We start from the raw sequence: 19,154 nt of genomic DNA, 5'->3' as shown, positions 1-19,154 counted from the left end.
AAAACCATTAATCGATTGTGTTCGGGGGTGGCGGCTTATAATGGGTTAGGGCCATTAAATCCCACAATGTCGTTTTCCTGCTTCCCCTGTCTGTTCCTTGTGGTATGTTTTGACGTAAATTTCAGGCCAATGAATTATTGGGTTGCCATAATTTTGCTCATTGTGATATCGGTGGAATTTCCGCATAAAGAGTCGTTCCGTAATTGTGGCTGCTTTGTGGTGCGGGGTTTTTGTGACAGAAACTGACAGTTCTTTACCCACTGGTTTGATAAAATTACAACACAGTGACCAAATGCCATCAGCACATAAATCATTTTGTACCAATTGGTTGTAACAATCCCGACACTTTCCTAATCACTCCAAAAATTAAAGGGAATACTTACTTTAATAAACATCATATTGACAGTACGAACTAATAATTCAGCTAACATCCATACGAAACGTGTTTCTTTATTAAAATATGTAACGCCGATAAAGACAATGGCTCACCGTGTGTCTGATTGTGTCTGATTCTACTGATTTTCAAGAGTTAATCTTACCTTTCTACCCTTGGTGAATTAGGTACTTGGCATCTAACCTGTGTCGTTTATTTGCCTTCAGCTCATCCAGTGACGGCGCATCATCGCACAGTAAATGTCACAGCTGCGGATTCACGGTCAACATAAATACTGAACTCTACGTCTCGGTCAGCTCGGTTCATTACCACAAGGATTGCTTCAAATGTCGGAAGTAAGTCTTGCATGCTTTGTAGACTAAAGTAACCTTTACGGCTTATTTTGCCGTTGGTGTTGTTTCAAATAAATAATAAAATGTTTCTTTATACGTTTTTTTTTAATGTTCGTTCGAAAACCTTGGATGTTATTTGTGACACGGCCTTCCAACGTAACAATGAATTGCTTTCAAAATTGGAAGCAATTATTAGACTGGGTTTAGATTGAAAACAAGATTGTGATCGGACAAAAATTTGTGAATTTGAACTCTAGGTTTGCCCTGTCCTGAACTCATAAATATTTTACTAATGATTGTTACATTTGGTTTCATGTATTTTCTGATACTCTTTTTATATTTAATCATATTGCTTGCTGAAGTCAGTTTGGGGTTAAAACAATTCTTGATACCGCTTTTAAAACAGTTATACTTTCCACAAGATGGCACAAGAGAACTGTCATATTCAGGTTTGTTTTTGTTGACTCTTCTGTCAGCAACATTTGTAAATCTCCCAACCCTTACATGAGGAAAATCCGTTCGGGATTCGTGACCAGGATATCCTGGGTTCGAATCCCGGTTTGGCACAAAAGTCTCTAATTATAAGATCAGATGTTTTCAGTTTTGTGAAATATAATTCTAAAACACATCTTATTGAATCAAACGGAAGTTGGATTGTTTGTGTTGATTAGAAACGCTTTAAAATATCTGCAAAGTTAGCATGCATATGTGCAAAAAGACAGGTCGGTCGGGGAATCAACAAATGCTGTCACTCAAGAAAAAAACAAAAAAATTTATTTATATGAATTGACTCCACTACAAAATTAATCGTCCTGTTTATGCTGGAATGATATTTACGCCACCGAAGCCAAACTTCATGTCGACCTCCAAATAAATTCTCCTTCTTGCATTCAACACACAACAGTGGACCACAAGGAAACACAACTGGTTAATGTGCGAGGTGTCGTGAGTGCAGGTAGTCGAAATTCAGCTCCCAATTATGAATACTGTATACGTTCAGAGTGTCTTGTTTCATTTAAACGGGAACAATTCTCCTTCCACATGTGAATGCAGTAACCACAGAGATCAGAGGAAATTGGTTGTCAGCCGAATACACGGTCGTGTAGCTTGATCCAATTAGCATACGGGCTTGAACCCGTATTGGGATTTATTGTAAGTATTCCAGACCTAATACAAGCCATGTGTAAACATTAGGATTGATTGTTACTGTGAATTATCATCACTTCGGTACAACTCGACATGCTATGTTGCTTAATTCTTCTCTTTGCTAAACAAATCTTCGCTGGTTCTGTGGAAATCATTTCAGTTACGAACACAGTCGTCGTTTCTTCAGCCATGTAATGATGATTCGTTCCAACATCAAGTTCGGTTGAATTGTGTTCACAAACTTTCAGCAGAAGTTTGTTGTGTTTCTCCAAGAAATTTGCTGCGTGGGTCGTTAAGATCATCTCTGATCGAACACACTTCGAAATCTATTAACTGGCATCCGTATTGAACTCTCGTCGGTTCATCTCATCTCGTTACCACGTCTTCCGAACGTGGTAGTCACGTGACGCGGTGGTGTGGAAACCAAAACGCTCTGCGGGCGTCAAAGTTACCAGCTGATTCCGCTTCGAAGGCGCCGGGCACGTTCACATTGTCACGTAAGCTATGCTGTGTGCATTAATGAACTGCACATGTGGCCACGTGGCGACCATGCAATAGTGATTAATCAGTGCGAACTTGTTGTAAGCGATTCCCTCTGGTTGATATCAGCTCTGCTGGGGAGGACGCTTTGGTTTAAGGTTTCTGCCGCCAAATGCTTTAAGTATTTTTTGATTTTGGTCGTGGTTGTTTTACTTAATAACTTCTTGAGTTCGGGGTAATCTTTTATACCAAGTGTGAAGTGAGTTCAATAAAAGCTTGTGAAAAAGTTTTGAAAGAACTTTCGGTGCAAAAAGTTTTTGGTGAATTTTCTAAACAGCTCAGAAATATTCGGCAACAAGATGTCGCTAGAGAGCAACAAAAGTTAAAACAAAAGTTGTTTGACATTCTTCTAACAAACAAAATATGATCATGTAGCATCTTGGTGGACAACTCCACGCTTGATGGTAAATATATTGAAGCTTTAAATGAGACAACTGTACATTCCAGAACATAAGTATTGTTTTGCCAAAACATCCAGGAACTTTCTGCAGTCGGCGTTTTTTGAAAAGGGAAAGGGTGGTTTGGCTGAATGTTTGACTTCAAACAAAACCAGTAGCGTTCAATTCCTTTCCCCCGTGGTTCAATATTTGCTCTCAACTTTGTTGCAGCTTTTTGTCCCAAGAAGATAAATCACCTTGTAAAGAGTTCTGTTGGGGAAATGTGAATGTATTACTACGGTGTGTGTAAAATGTTGGATTAACCCTGGTAATGTAAGAGGTATCGAGTGTTGGTATGTGTTTGTTAACATTGCTCAGCACTGTATAGTTCGATTCAAATTTCGATTACGAAATTTAAAAGGATTCGTTCCTTCCGTTCCACCCGCCCACGTGTCTTCCCGAAATATTTTCCGTAAACACTCCGAGCTCCAGTGTTTCCGGAGAGGAAATTTCCACATTCGTTTTCATCGGTTGAGCGCTCTGGTGTGGGATTTCTTGAGGTTCGGTTTGCTTTAAAACGAGTTTGTGTGAAGTTTGTCGATAGAGATTTGCCTAACTTAATGTATTGGTATGTTGAAGAATATGTTACAAGTGTTTTTATGTCCAGGCTATGATTTCTGATCTTTGCAAAACAAAACGTTTATTAGAGAGAAAGATAAACGAGAGCACTCTAAAACCCAAATGTAAACAGGGAACTTTTAGCCAACCTTAGGCAAGAGACAGCAACCTATTAAGAGCAAATCTAATGCACATTTCACACAGGACAAGATGACAATACAGAACCAACAGTGGTTTCTATTAAACCTAGAGTATGGCGGTCTACACAGTGGATGTATGCAAGCAGCAACTGGTGCGGATAGGAATTGACTGATTTTTCCTGTCCCTCTCTGTGCTCGCTATGTCACATCCACTTTATACCCGTGTCCTTTCGTTGAACTCCCATTCTTTAACCCACAGTATTTTCACATCGCTATAAGTCGCGGTCTTCTGTGTTTAACGCGAACCGATGTGAGTATAGTTGCGCTTCCTGTCGTAACCAGTTAAAGCGGCTACATTGAAGAATTATTTAGTTAGAATGCTGATGTGATTTTGAATAATTGTTGGGATATTGAATGTTTGTGCAGATTAAACATTCTTTAGTGATAAGCAATGTGGAGCCAATAATATGAATTTGTGTATAAGCTGCAGACAGATGGCCACTGTTTCGACCTAAAAGGTCTCATCAGTGCAGCTGGTGTGAGTGGAAGTGGAAGACTTTGCTTGGCCGTTTGGTCTGCAAAGTTCGTCTTATAGTCACACCAGCTGCACTGATGAGACCTTTTAGGTCGAAACAGTGGCCATCTGTCTGCAGCTTATACACAAATTCTTTAGTGAAGTTGTTCAGACTAGACGCCACCGTGTAGTTGGCACTGTAGTTGCTTTGTTGCCAAGTTCTGGTTGAGGAAAGCGGTTTTGTGTTTCCAAACTTGTACTAGCACTAAGCGGTTCGTGTGAAACAAACTTTCAGAGTTGACTTACGGTGTCTTTTACAATTATTTGCTCTCCTTCTTTTCGCACCATCACAACGTTTTATAACCAGTTGAAATGTTCGCGTTCCCCAACGTGGAACACGCTGCACTTGTTTTGCAAACCCTTCTCGTTTCACAACGTTTCGCGTGATCCCACGTCAACCGTTATGAGTCAGTGCATGCAAACCTTCTGAAATAAGTGTTCGCCTATTTTGGATGTGGTGTCCCATAATATTGCAAGCTGCGTGCCGGAGGAAATTCGTTACTGCAGTGAAAGCAGTGGCAAGTTGTTATTTTAATCACGTACTGAGATGAATCGGAGGGTTTTCAATTTCGCATTCGCTGATGAATTTTGTTTCGGGGAAATTGGCAAAATCTCATATTTCCAACAACAAACTTGAACATGAATTTAACGAATTTTCTAGAATCACATTCTATCAAAGGAGTTTACTATACGGCTCATTCCTTGGTTAAATATATTAAATATATTAAAAAACACACACACTCACATTTTCGACGATAATCGACCAACTACATATTGAGACACTGAATGTAATATGTAAATGAGGTTGATAGTTTGTGTCATGTTGTTTGATGTTGGTTGGAGGTTATTGCTTTGCGGCGTGACTGCAAAGCATCACTAACTTGGCATTAAAACCATGCACATTTCCACCCTAATAGCCTCCTCGTGGACGTGACCTCACAATCGCAATGATAATGAATCGTCTGTGACGTTTCATTCAAGTCGTCCCTGATTGGTCGACAAGCTGGCGGTGAATGGATAGGAAACCGACCAGGAAAGGGTCGAACGATTTAAACGCTTGGCGACCGAAGATTCCTGATGCGTTTGAACACAAATTTAAACCCGCAATGGGGATATGCTGATCTTGTGGAAGAATTTATCGAACAGTTATTTGTTGAGGTTAGGTTGCTTCACAGGAGGTTGCAGTCCTTTGTGGTGTTTTACGTCGTCCTGGGGTCAGCAGTTTCCTGATATAGTGATGTAAGATGTGTACGTTGAAAAAAAACCAGAGTTTGAAATGTGGGCACTGAAAACCTGTATGTGTTGATCGAAACCGATTTTTTGTATTCCTCGGAAATTAAAAACATTTTATTTTCCTTCGCATTCGATATCCCTTGGGGAAGAGATTTATTTTAGCTAATGTGTCTCTTGCTATAAAGTGATGATGGATGTTGGGTGTCTGCAAATAATCCAACACTGATATTAAAGGAACCAGTGTCTGTGTCTGTGAGGATTTCAAGCACAAAGAAAATATCCCAATGAGAGTTTTTAATTACATCGGAATAGACAGGATTAAGCCCCGGGTTTGCTACCCTTAGTGTTGTTTAAACGTTTTTCTTAAATTTTGTTCGACACGGTGTACGTAAAAATCACCATGATAATGTTGTTATGATATTGAGTGTACAGTTACCGTTATCAGAGTAGCCTTACTATCACCATTCTACTAGTTAATAGTCGAGCTCTGTTCTCATGTGGTAAGTTGATAGTTTGATTGTTGTCATAGTAGATTGGTTGCGTGGTTGGGTTACATTGGTCAGAGATAGCGAGGTTTTGTTGGGATTTTTCGTGGGTTGGAACTTGTGTAAAGGTGTTTTGGGATAAGTACGATATGTCGATGGCTGTGGAAGTATTTCGCAGATATTCGGGTTAAAGGGCGTGTTAATAGGTTTGCGTTTATGTGACGTCGTCTCAGCAGTAGGTTTGTGCACAAATTGGCTTCTTACCAGGATGCATGGATTTGCAGATTGACTGACATCGCATTAGGTCTTTTTTTATGATTTTGTTGTCACATTTTTACTAAAAAAATCATCAGCCAGGATATCAAGTGTGTTTTTTTTGCTTCAGTTGTTTTTATCAAAATGCTTTAAACGATATTTTTAAAGCATTTTGTTTGTTACACCTTTGTTTTGAGACAATTTATGCGTGTTTACCAAAACTACGTCACCATAGTGCTTTGTCGGGTCATAAACGTTGATATTGTTGCATGAAATCCCCGCCGTGGTAGCAACCGGAAGTTAACGTGACAGGTTGCGATTGTTGCGTCACACAGGATGCGGTCACGTGGTACATAAGTACCCGCAATTAACACATGAACCGAAGGTGGAAAATCTGTAAGTTGGTCAGAATATCGATGAGGTATTGCAATGACTTATATGTTAAACGAGTTGTTTTGTTCTGTCTTTTTCTAGTTAATATTCACTTTAGCCGTGAGTCACTGCATGTCGCGTGTCGCTTATCTTCGTTTAAATGTCGCAGTTCCGCGAAATTTAGGTGAAAAATTGTTGTTGCGCCATTCAAAACGTCACGTGATTTAATATTGTCTGTAATTTATTTTGCTTATAATTTAATAAAGTGTTATTGTGAAACATGTCGCAACAGTTAATAACCTGCATTGGAGTTTTAATTGTTTTGTGCATAGACGCATTGTCACTTAAGGCTCGGTGTGATGATGCAATTCCAAAAGTTTAATCTGTTTTGGGGCTGTGGTGGGTTTCATGATTTTCATCTTTAAATTAATTGGAGCGTCGTAAGGGTCCTGTTAATTTGTCCTCTCAATGGGAACCAATCGCGATTCCATTTGAAAACTTTCATGTCAGCATTTCCACACTTTGCCGTCAGCTCCGCATGCAATTATCCCAAACAAGCTAAAAAATACGCACAGCCCGAAATCTGAAAACACTTCGTTGCACTTACGTGGGTGTCGTTGCCTTCAAACGAACCCAGCAACAACGCACATGAATCACACCGTTCCACATTCGAACTGGGAAGTTAATTATGGGCCTTTGACGTCATAATTAGATGTTGTTACGAGACAATCAACTGTTTGTGAGATGCGAAACGATGAATTAGTCGGTTTTTGCGTGGAATGTCGCGGTTTTGGCCAGTCGAGTCGAGTTTATATTTATTGTGTCAGTGGGGCTTGCAAAAGGATTGATTGCAGGTATTGTTACATCACAATGCTATAACATAACATAGATAGATGAGCTCAGGTGAATTTTAACGCATCACAGCGTGTAGTTGATAGCAGTATTATTAAAAGTTGTGTTAAGTTGTTTTGATTACATAAAGATGAACAACACAGTAGTTTTTAACCTGGGGATGTCATTTGTTTGAACGTTACCTGGGGCCTGAATGCATGGAGCAATGCGTAAATATGGCGTGACCGAAAAAAGGTTAAAAACCAGTGGTCTAACATGTTTTCACTCCGATTCGTGTCGGAAAATCATTCATTCCACAGAAAAACGGATGGTAGTTGTCAGAAATGCTTGTCACACAGATCGGTAGCTGCACGATTTATTAAATCAATCAGGATCTTTTAGGTTCGTCTGACTTAAAATATCATTTGTTTCCTCATTTTTACGAGTCAAACTGTTTTGAATAATACTTCTGAGAATAAATAGGAATTTGTAAAAGGTTGTGGGTTGTGGGTTCGATTCCCCTGTCCAGCCCCTTCTAAAACATATTGTTGTAATATTAAAAGAAATTTAACATTTGAAAAAGCTGTCACTTCGCGAGTTTCATGTATGTTCTTGCAATGCAGAAAAGAACAAAAATTCGATTTATTGCTTTTCGCAATCGATTGTGACGTCACTACAACATGTGACGCCACAATAATTTTGCTCTGTTTGTGTGGACCTTGTTTTGTCCTTTGGGATATCGTGCAGGAATAATTGGCTGGTGTGCAATATACGAATCAAATATTAATTATTAACAATATTATAGAACAGCAAAATTAAAAGAGCTTAATAATTATTAAGAACTGCAGACAGATCAACTTTTTTTTACATTGTTGCGAATAATTTCCTAATATCAGACTGAAGCATTATTGCAACGTTCACCCACTTTTTCAACCCTGGGGAGCCTACGCGTATGCCCTTATATGGTGAAAACCATGTATGTCCGCTCATTTCCTAAGAAACGAGACCAGGAACGAAACTTGCTCCAAGCGCTCGTTTGACCTGCCAAGAGGTCTCACTTCCTTGTTGGGGTTTCAAGCAAACGTTTAATGCCTGGTCATTCCTTGCCCGGATGTTTTGGTTGCGCTGCAGAAATTTTCAGTTGCGGATTGGGTTAGACCTGGTTTTTAACATTTTACCCCCAATTGTGAGAAGTCTAGATTTTGATAAAGCGAGGACGTCGTTTTGTGGATAAGCATTTGTCAAAGCAAAGCGTGTTGATAGGAGCAGCTGCAGACAACGAATGTGACAGTTTGTAAAGTGCTAAGAGGATTCTGAGTGTTAAAACGCGTTAAATTAAACCGTATCTGTATCCACTTCACTAACACATAGCATGAAGTGTTTCTTTTTCACAACGCGCAAGAATGCCACGTTGTAACTGACGGTCTCTTCCGCAAACCGCTAATACTACGTATACCCCAAACCCCACAATTGACATCGTCCAAATAAGTGGGGGCGACCGTACAACCAGGGTTGTGGAATCACATCCAGATTGCGATAGACAGGAGATGTCGCGTTGGTAATTGTCTTGCGCGGTGGTCTCCGCGTTTCTATGAGAAACCAGCAATTGAAATACTTTCCAATCAGTGAAGAATTTGCTCTTGGCGAAATTTGTGTGCTGTGTGATATGCGGGCGAAAGGAGAATGTATATTTGCATTATAAGCGCGCACTGGAATTCCACCAATAGTATGTTGGCAACTGTGATATACATATTGACTTCTTGGTTAGAGTAAATGATAAATTATAGGTTGGGAACTATCAGTGGTGAATATTGTGTTGCTAATTTCTAAGAAACTCACATTCCGACACAATGAAACGTTGACTTTATTTTATTGATGGAATCAAATCAAAGTTTAATTGTGTCGGAATGTCAGTTCCTTAGATATTAGCAACAAACTTTCCTGTATAACAATGTAAGTGTGCTCGACACTCAAGGCTATCCCAGTATCCACGTCATCGCGTGACGTCACTGAGAGCAAATTGCCAAGCGTTCGACACCGCGGCGTCACAGTGGCGTCCATTATCACTCATGTCCCAAACCCCCGTGGTAGCAGGGATGGACGTTTAAGCCACGGGAGGTTTTCCCTCCTTCAAAGCACGACTGGCAATCGGTCACGTGACCTGGGAGTCACTCAGGCGCCGTCACGCCCCGCTGCGCACGACCTTACGCCGTTTCACTTTTTTGCTGGAGCTGAATCTGAGCGTTTTTGTCGGTTTTGTGTCGTTTCGGTTGGTTGTGTGGAAGGGGTTGCATGCAGTAGCTGGTTGCACTGTGAAGTCAGGTCTCTTGCGAACAGCAGCAAATGTACGTCCGTTGTAGAAGTTGTATTGCAAGTAAGAAGATAGCGCTGAAATGGAGAATGCAGACTTCGAGTTAATGTTCAGTAATTTCTGGTAATTTTGATTTCTACGAATTCACGTTTCTTACTCTTAGTCATTTTTTTCGTCTCATTCAAACATATTGACATGATTTTCTCAATACCGTAATAGTATAATGTGTACTTATATCGGCGTTTTGAGTGTAAAGGAGTTTGTGGCAGCGATAGTTACGAATTGATATCAATTGAGAAAACGCACCCATGCGCCTTTTCCAGAAACACATTGACGAGTATAGAACAGTGGTGGTAAATCGAACCCGGTATCATGAAAACCGCCGGATCACAATGCGATATTTTCGTCAATATTGTTTCAGCGTTCAGGAATTCTCCATTAAAAACAAATGAAGAACGGGGATGAAATTATTGATCGCGCTCAGTTTGCAACAAACACGTTCGGTAAACAATTGGTTCTTCGCGCTGAAACAAACTGAAGGAACGTTATAGTTTGTTACGTCATAGAGCAGAGGTCGCGCGGCGTGACATATGTTGAGCGCTCCGGTCGCCAGGGTCGGGTTCCAGATGCGGAGATGCAGCTGGAAATTTGCTTCAGTTTCACTTCATAGTTTGGTTGCAGTGAACAAATGTTTGCGATTGCATAATTTCAGCCGCTTTAACGCTGCAGACGATTGCCGCTGCCATAGTAAAGGTCAGAGAGACGGAAACTTTGAATGTTGGCATTTTGATTAAAGTCGAAAGCTGTGCTGAGGTTCAAGGAAGTCAGCTCTAGTTTTTTTCGCCAAATTCATTCGGTTTTCTGTCATTGTGTGAAGCCGCCCCCTCCCCCCCCCAATCATAGAAATTAAATAACCTCGGTGTTTTGACCAATAACGTTCGAATTCCTCAACATTTCAGTGGATCGGTGACTTAAATAATTTCCTCAAACTCGGAATGTCACACGTGTCTTTGTAAGGTTGGGGGTGGTTTGTTGAAATGCCAACTACCGCAAACGCGAATGAAGGACCGTGTGTATTTGCGTCCTTGAAGCAGAACCACGCCAAGATTCGCCAATTAAAACCAATATATTCCCTGTAGAGCAACCTTTCGCCTTGTTCCAGAGCTGTAGGGTGCGAAAACGAGCCAACTGTCACCTTTAATTAGCCGTTATATCGATCCCGCACCGTTCGGGATTTAATTGTGCTGATTTTATTCCCCGGACATTCGATTTTCTGTTACAAACTGGACAGTTTGTGTTGGCTTAAGTGGAACGGAAAGGTGTAAAGTTGCCAAGTTGAGCGATATATGACAGAGGATTATATCAAATATTGACTTTTAATTGAAAATAGTGAGTCCTGGTCGTTCGGATTCATTTGATAACTTTAGGTTCAGGTTATAAGATGTCATATATTTTATAAATCGGGTATAAAACAAATGTATGAAATGTGAGGTTGAAGCATTGTGATAGAAAACTGTTTGTCGTTGTGACACCAACACTCAACAATGAGGTTTAACTCGGATAAATTTGCTTGCGTAGACAAACCACGTATAACCTTATTGCGTGCGGTAACTTGTGGTTATTCGTGGGTGTTGGTGGTTCGCCCTTTGCATTTATCGTCGGCATTTTTAAGGAGATTCGGTGCAATTGGGGTTAGAGAATGCGACCTTCCAAGAGCGATTGCAGGGAAAATGTTGTTGTGCGCACAGAATTAACACGGATGAAGTTTATCGAGACGACTTTTGATTGTGGCAAAAAAACGATAGTTAATGAAATCTTTTAAGAGACATTCGGTGATTTGTGGGCGTTTAGCTTCGCTTTGGCTTTAACACATGTGCTATTAACTAAGTATTGCTCAGTGTTGTTACCTTTAGTGCAAGTTTCATTTATTGGTTTCAAGCGACTTTAAATCGTTTTCAATTAAAAACGGGTTTGTCACGATGTAAAAGTTTCTCAAAAAACTAAATTTCATAATTTTATTGTGTTTTCAACATGGGCTTCCATCAATAGTCGGTTATACGATATGAGTAACCAAGTATGTTTCCGTACGGTGGAAACGAATGCGTCGTTAAACGGGCGGAGGGTTAATATCTTGTGTTATTACCCTCCCCCATTCGACCACTCGAAACATGAGTTGAGGATACAGTGAGGGGATTCTTTGTCAAATATTTACCCACATGTCCGCATCTCTTACATCTAAGTAAGCAAAGAGGAGATTTTTCCTGTTAGTCGACACACAAACTCGTCGGCGTCCAAAGCAGAGTATCAAAAAGTATTTGCTTTGGTCATGTGAGTCATCAAGTTAGGTGGAATCAGTGTAACTGGAAACGATGAGGTTTGGGTTGTGAGAATGTAGGTTGTCGGCTTGCGAAGGTTTTAACCAAGATCAGACAACGAGGTCGAAAAGTGCAGAAAAATCTGCTGTTTGCAGAGACATCAGTTAAAGCGTGTTTTTTTTTGTGTGTTTTTCGGGTTCCCCGCAGATTTCGGACTACAAATTGTTTGGTAGTGAAACTTTAGTTGGAGAATGTATTAGTCGAAAGCCCGTGCGATATAAAAATGTGGTAAATACACGGGAAAGGCTCTCACAGACAATACAGGTCCCAACTATGAACATCTCGATGTCGTTGTGGTTAATCTAGTGACGTCATCAAGACCGGTGGTCGATCTCAACCGACATCCCGACAAGAAGTGCGCAAGAAGCCATGCGTTAAACCTAAACATCCGCCGATAACCTTAACATAGCGTTAAGCACGCACCTGTGTTAAGCCATGCTCGCTAACCGAATCCACAAGCTCTCATTTTCAATTTTCAAATTATGATGAATTGTTATTTCACAATAGTTCGTCTACGACCGTGTCAATTTGTTTGGCCAGTTTGGAACAAATGTACGAAGCACAGTGAGTAACGTGTTTCTTGTAACTCCATGCGTTGCATGTTTCGGTGTCGTCTAGTTACTCACATGAAGCCCTAGAATCTTCCACCGGTTAAAAACCACTGCTCTACAAACGTGGCTTGAAGCATCAAGTTATCGCAGAAGGCAGCAACCTATCATGTCTAACGCATTTGCGAAATGTTCAACTTTATCTCAAACTCGACCCATTCCTAATGGAAGCACGTGGCTAATTTTCCGCAAAGTATTTTGAAAGCAAACGAATGCGTATGATTGCGAAAGTGATTTATAATGAACTTTGTATAAAGTATTTGGCGGTAAATGCCTGAAAAACTGCTTGTTCTGTTTCGTTTGTGGTTTCTCTGGGTGACTCAGTCGGTCGTTAGCTTCTACCTTATCAATGCGTTGGATCGAACTTGTTTCGTTTCTCACAAACGGAAAATGTCCTAAACTGCTCGTAATTTGCTGGAATATCTGCACAGTTTGTTGTTTTGTGATTTTGGGGAATGTTGATTACTTGAACGTTTTAAGGCCCAGTTTCGCAGTAAAATCAAATGACCACCGTGAGTAGATTTAACGAACAAATTCCTTTTGAGCGAAATAATGCATGGTTTAGTTGAGCAAAGAAAAGTCAAAAATTTTCGACCAACGTCGTTCACGTCAGCGTAGCTATTGGCAACCTCTCATGTTTCGATCAAGTCCATTAACCTCATATTGCGTCATCCGACCGCACTCAAATGCCTGCATGATTCCTGTGAATTGTGAGCGCAAATTCGAAGGCAGGAATATTCACACAAGCTGCCACGCACCAAGCACGGCTTACTACAGACCGCCTTCCTCGCATGGCCGGAAAAATTAAAATCCCGCTTCTCTCTTTCCTCTGTGTACGTTCGGCGCGTGGCTGGTCGACTGTTTAACACACAGCTTAGCTAAGTGCTACTAGTTGTAGACATCCAGGTTTGTTGCATGGGCAGCTTATTGCTCTGGCTCAATAACCTCGTGCAAGTTGGTTAAGCTTGTCTTAGATAAAGGTTACCGAGTATTTTGTAGACGTAAGCACAGTCTTGTTAATGTTATGCTATATAGTTATTTTTCAACCCACATACGCGAGTTAATTGGTGCTGCTGTTGTACAACCGGGGGTGCAAGTTAAATTGTTTGCAAAGTCCACCAAGGTTTCATTCAACCACAAAGTGAAACTTGGACGGAAACGCGGGGACCAATCATCAGTTTAAAGGGCTTAAAAGCTTTCAAGTTCAAACCATAAAAGTTAATAGCTAGAGCGATTCTTTTCAAGCTCGTGCACCGTGCGTTGTTTAAGTGCGAATGAACTAAATACTAAAAACTGATATTCGTCCCTTTGCCGGGAATTGCCTGGTTTCTTAAACAATCGTGTATTGAACACGTGATTCGAAAAGTCGAACGCGATTCATAATATTTGTCGAGAGTCCACAAGTCGAGGTATCTTCGTCGCGCGTTTTTTTACGATCTAGAATTCCAATCGCGTTTCGCCGTGAGCAATTTGCTTCCAGTGCGACACGCTTTGTAATTGCTGCCTTGTTGCGTCAACAGCTAGTGAGTGGCGGACGGCAAGCAGTGCGGGATCAGCGAGCGACCGTGAAAAGCAGGCGATCCTTCCCAATGCTGCTGCATGTAGTGGTGCGTGTTTGTAAACCAACCTCGGCTTATACGGGGCGGGTCGAAGTTTTAGAGGTTTCAGATTTCATCTTAGTTGGAATAATTCGAGCAACTGCAAGTTTTAAACACAGGTTATCAGTTTTTTATCGTTGTTCCAACAGTTTTGCCGACAATGCAAGGTCTCATAAACCGTTTACAAATCGGAGCTGTAGTTTTTGTGGTTGTTGTTAACCAAACGTAAGACTTTATCTTTTATTTGCGAAATAACTAATTTTGCGAAAAAAACTTTCCACACGAAGCCGGAAGTGTTATAAGTAAAATATTTTGTTGTTTATAGACTTAAAATTATGATGTTGTCGGTTATAGCACGTAGAAACGCGTTTATTCTTCGAACCCTTGCCATGTTGTGTTACTTGTGCAGACAGAAGATGGTTACTCTGAAATATTGATGAGGACCGGGTGCTGTTAATGTCTTTAATTCCGGATGCACGTGGGGTCACCTTCGTAGGTTGCGAGACAGTTTGGGGGTTTCAAAAATACAGTATTTGCTCATGAAATATTTCTGCGCGCGCTACGTTAAGGTTTAATGAGGCTACGCAAGCACGTAGTCAAATTTACATTGACCTGTTTTAAACATTTTTAATGGAAAAATTCACCTAACATTTTTGCCTATTACAACAACGTCAGAGTGGGGGGTTCCCCGTCATGTGCTATAGTTTGTTCAGCTGAAATTCAAAACATGACGATCGAGTGACGTCACAGTGGGCATTGTGTCCTCACAGCACGACTGGTGACGCAACATAGGGATAGCTCGTGTTGTGTGCTTGCATGTTTCCGGTCAGCTGGTTAGTTGCTCGTGAAAAAGTTGACCAGTTGGTTATTCGTCGTCGAGTGAGCGTTTGTTCTCGAATGGGAAACAGGTCGTGAATTTTTCAGAAACAAATCGACGTTTTTTGAGGCAACAAAGTTAGTTTTTGGGGGGTTAAGAGCTGTTAACACCGTCCAAGTCAGTTTGTCTGGTCCAAATGAGTTGTAGTTGATCGTTATCTCGTGTGTGTTCTCTGACAGGCCAAGATAGTTGCGCGCCATTGTTGTACCCAAACGATATTTAGTTTCTATAGGAACGCATAAAAGCCAGATAATTTAACTTTCACATGCTACGTTAATTGCGTATCTTTTCAAACCTTCGTACTTGGATGGAATATTCGGTTTTCCAACCACACTGTAAGGTTTCAGTCGTGGTTTTTTGCGCTTTCCGAAATTAGGGGGCAACAAATCTTTTGTTTGCTTTTTGTTAAAAAGTTTCACTTACGTTACTTTAGCTCTGACGCAGAAGTCTGTGTTGAAAGTGACTGAAAGTATGAAGGATGTGCGTAGAGAAAGTTGCAAGTTCATTGATTAAACTCGGTTTCTATTCTTTTAGACCTTGTGTGCATTTTAGCTTGCTGTTGTATGCAGAACTTGAGGAATTTTGAAAACACTGCATAAACATGTTTAGTTGCGGAAAGTCGGGCTCATAGCAGTTAGAATGTTGTGACTGTTGTTTCAAAGAAACATTTGTTTTGTAATCATGGAAGCAGTTTGAACCTTTTTGTCCATCAACCAAATTTCTGACGTTTTTCTTCACAGATAAAAATGATCAGTTTCTTTGAATAATGTGAAATATTGATTGTTTCGTCACAATGAATCAGTCAACGACCGCGATTTCTTCTTCGTCGTCTCTTAAGACAGGAGCAATGTTCTACAAATCTGACAAAGAAACCACGGGGATATCCAGTTACCCCATGGAAAGGGTATTCCCCACTTGTTACGAGAACCCATGGACCCCGCGATTCCCCCCAACCCGACGACCCCGAACAAGTTTCGAAGGTCGACCTTCGACCCCGCTGAAGGTCAGATCCGCCACCCACTTCAACGTGGGAAGAACGAAAACTTTCCCGATCTTCTCCGATATCCCTGATGAGGAGAAAGCCAGCGGTCTGGCAAACAACCTCCGACATCTAACTATCACCAGGAGCCAATCAAACGATAGTGACGTCAGAAAGACTCGTGCTTTTGACGTCACGGCTCGACCTCTTTCGTTGGTCGCTGGTTCGGAAAATGTGAATCTTTCCGCGGATGTTGATTCGGCCTGGACGAAAACGAGAGACACATCGACCGTTGTGAGAAAACCGAGGGAGGAGAGTGATGACGTCGCAAGTTTGTCACCTTCGACCCCTGAAAGTGCCGAAGTTTCGTTTGGCGGCAAAACAGACTCGGTTGGACACCGGGAACCCTCGGTTAAAGTGGTTTTGAGAAAGAAGAAAGATTCTCCTGAGGATTCTGAGACAAAGAAATCGCGTCGACGATCTTTGCCGAATGTTTTTGGGCTGAAGAGGAATTCTATTTCGAGTTTAAGTTTGCTGAAGAACGTTTTCAGCATCTCGCGTTCGAACAGCGCAGAGAAAGACGAACCCGCGGTTTCCGTTGACTTTTCCGAGTCCGCGAGCAGGAGGCAGTCTCTTCCTGAGCATCAGATCGCGGAGGAATTGTTCCGGAAAGCTGGAGCCAGAAAGGCGAGGAAAGTGTCCTCCGCCTCTTCCGTGTCATCCAGTTCTAGTTCGTCATCTTTTGGAAGTCGTTGGAGACCGACTGAGAGGAGGAAAGGAAAGAAAAGGTATTTTCAAAACGCGACCAAGGTTGACCCGAAAAATTCGTTCGCGTGCCATTGTTTAAAGTCAATTCTTTAATTTCTGGGTATTCTTAAACTTTTTCCAACAAACTGAACATAAATGTTAGCGAATAGTTTCTTTGATTTCGATTGCGGAGTGTTTCAAATCTCTAAGAAGATGCTGGGGAAATTAATTCTTAGTGCTTTAATGCGGTATGACAAAACTCAAGAAATGTCGTTTGTTATTCAGTTCTTTTGTTGTTCCTGCATAGCAGAATTCCTCAAGTAGTATTTGTCCGCTTTGAGGTGATACCGAGCGTTACAAAACACTGACTAATCGGTGTTTAAGCGCAAGTCCTTCAAGCCACACCAAAGCATTGTGATTAGAAAAGACGCCTATTTGTACGTAAACATTAGTAATCGGATCAGCGGACCGCAAAATATCCGCATGAATGAAAGTTTCGTCTCATTTGTGGCTGCTATGCGATTTGATGTTGGGAGAAATTCAGATATTTGGTCGCTTAGTGCAGTGATATGTAGACCATACTAATATCTATTTGACCAATCCTATATATTGCAGGCGCAGTATGAGTAGTCCTCATAAACTTTATTGTACCAGAATTCCTCGTGGCCGTATATTTTTTTTACATTGGTTTCTCTCCCGCCACATAGTGGACCAGATTGGTTTTGTGTATGGCCACGAGTGGGCGCTAAATAGCATTGATTTCATTAGCTTTGAGGAGAGCTTTACTATTTAGCGTAAGACCTCAAGGTTTCAGTTGGTACCTGGTATTTATTATTTTTGTTTACCTTCTAACTTTTGAATTGTCGTGTTGTCGTATTTATATATTATATTCTATTATATTCCTGCTGCCCCCTGAACGTTGAAAAACAAACAGTTTTGGCCATAGCTCGTAAAAAAATATTCTAATGTGTTTTTTTTCTTCTAAATCTTTATTTCTCTCCCACGATAATACAAAACCTATCAGGCCGTGACAGAAGCTTTATTACGCAACAGGAAGCACATTGTTATGTCACCACCAGCTGCCTCGCCTTGACGTCTCTTTCATCTCGGGGCAAAGGTTACGTCATGAGTTCAAAGTTCAATTTTAATAAGGTCAATTCGCATTAATATCGTGCTCACGAATGTTAGAATCAAATTTGCGAGGATGTTTGGGTTGAGCAAAGCTTCCCGTGAAATTATATTCGATTATCGTTACTTTTTATATGCGACAGCTTTTAAATATTTTTTGTCGAAAAGCCGCAAAGAGAGCGTTTACACACGACCCAACTCTCCACACTTAAGTGGAAAAGTAGAACTATTACAAAACAATCACATCTTCCATAAACCTACCCTGACACACTTTCCACGCTGCCATATTTGGTCGACGCTCAGACATGACGTCATAATCAACCCCGCGTTACACCCCAGGAAAAACCCAGCGGTTGATTCAATGGACGTTCGCCCCGCTCAAGACATGTCAGGAGTTACGACGAGTGTCTATGACGCCATAGTCGTTTCGATTTCTCCACGTGGACGATTGCGTACGAGTGGTGACTGTCTATCGTTTATGACATCATAGATCAACCGGCGTTTGTGAATGCAGATCGCGTGGCGTTTATGCAAAAGTTACTCTTGGCCAAACTGGCTTCTACTGAATATCTGAGTTTGGACCCGTGACTGTTTTTCAAACCTAAATGATAAAAAAAAGATACAAGATTGTGTAATATCAATCTTAATGTTACATAGACTTATACTCGATCCCCAGCCTTTCTAAAATGTATGCAATCATTACGAAAACCCTAAGTTTCATTTATACCATTCTTCAACCACTAAACAGGCTTAACCCGCCTCGTACAACATTGAAGGGCGGATGTCCCTTGTTTGGTAGCGGATCAAACGAGAGGGATTTACTGAATCGACAAACACTTAATTCTCCTCGTCAACACCTCCATGTGGTTTGGTGACGTTGTGTTTCAATGCCGACTTGAGTGTTTCGAGTTGGTGCTGGAATTTAAGCAGCTCTACACCCGGTTGTTATTACACCTCAACATATGTTGTGGAGTATTGGAGAACTGTTGGGTTGAAACGTATGTGTAATCCACAACTAAACATCGTTCATCACCTACTCTTAGTGGTTAAAGAAAGTAAGATTTTTCTTTGTCTTTGTGAGCATATGTGAAACGTAAAGGCGTCAAATGGTTTCCCCGATTTGTATCAAATTCTTGTTTAACATTCGGATAATGCTAGAAAAGATACCAAAATCTTACAGAGGAGGTAACATCTCTGTTTTGTCATAAAGGTTTATAATCCTGCGGCAAGTCTT

General features: G+C 41.0%; 1 protein-coding gene across 4 annotated transcripts in view; it reads left to right on the top strand.

Moving 5' to 3' along the window:
- The window catches only part of LOC145902431 (uncharacterized), a 68,291-nt gene that overhangs the window by 23,019 nt on the left and 26,118 nt on the right, over positions 1–19,154 (top strand). For 2 of the 4 annotated variants that reach the window (XM_082990389.1, XM_082990388.1), the window contains exon 11: positions 601–729. In XM_082990389.1, the coding sequence (XP_082846515.1) occupies positions 601–729 (129 nt within the window). Of the gene's footprint in view, positions 1–600; positions 730–15,810; positions 16,834–19,154 lie in introns of those variants that run through there. The other 2 variants (XM_082990391.1, XM_082990390.1) reach the window with 1 other exon arrangement.

Source organism: Ascidia mentula, chromosome 5 (genome assembly GCF_947561715.1).
Source record: "Ascidia mentula chromosome 5, kaAscMent1.1, whole genome shotgun sequence".
Taxonomy (NCBI): domain Eukaryota; kingdom Metazoa; phylum Chordata; class Ascidiacea; order Phlebobranchia; family Ascidiidae; genus Ascidia; species Ascidia mentula.
The sequence above is the reverse complement of the archived record's forward strand: the minus strand, read 5'-3'. Positions and strand labels throughout refer to the sequence as shown.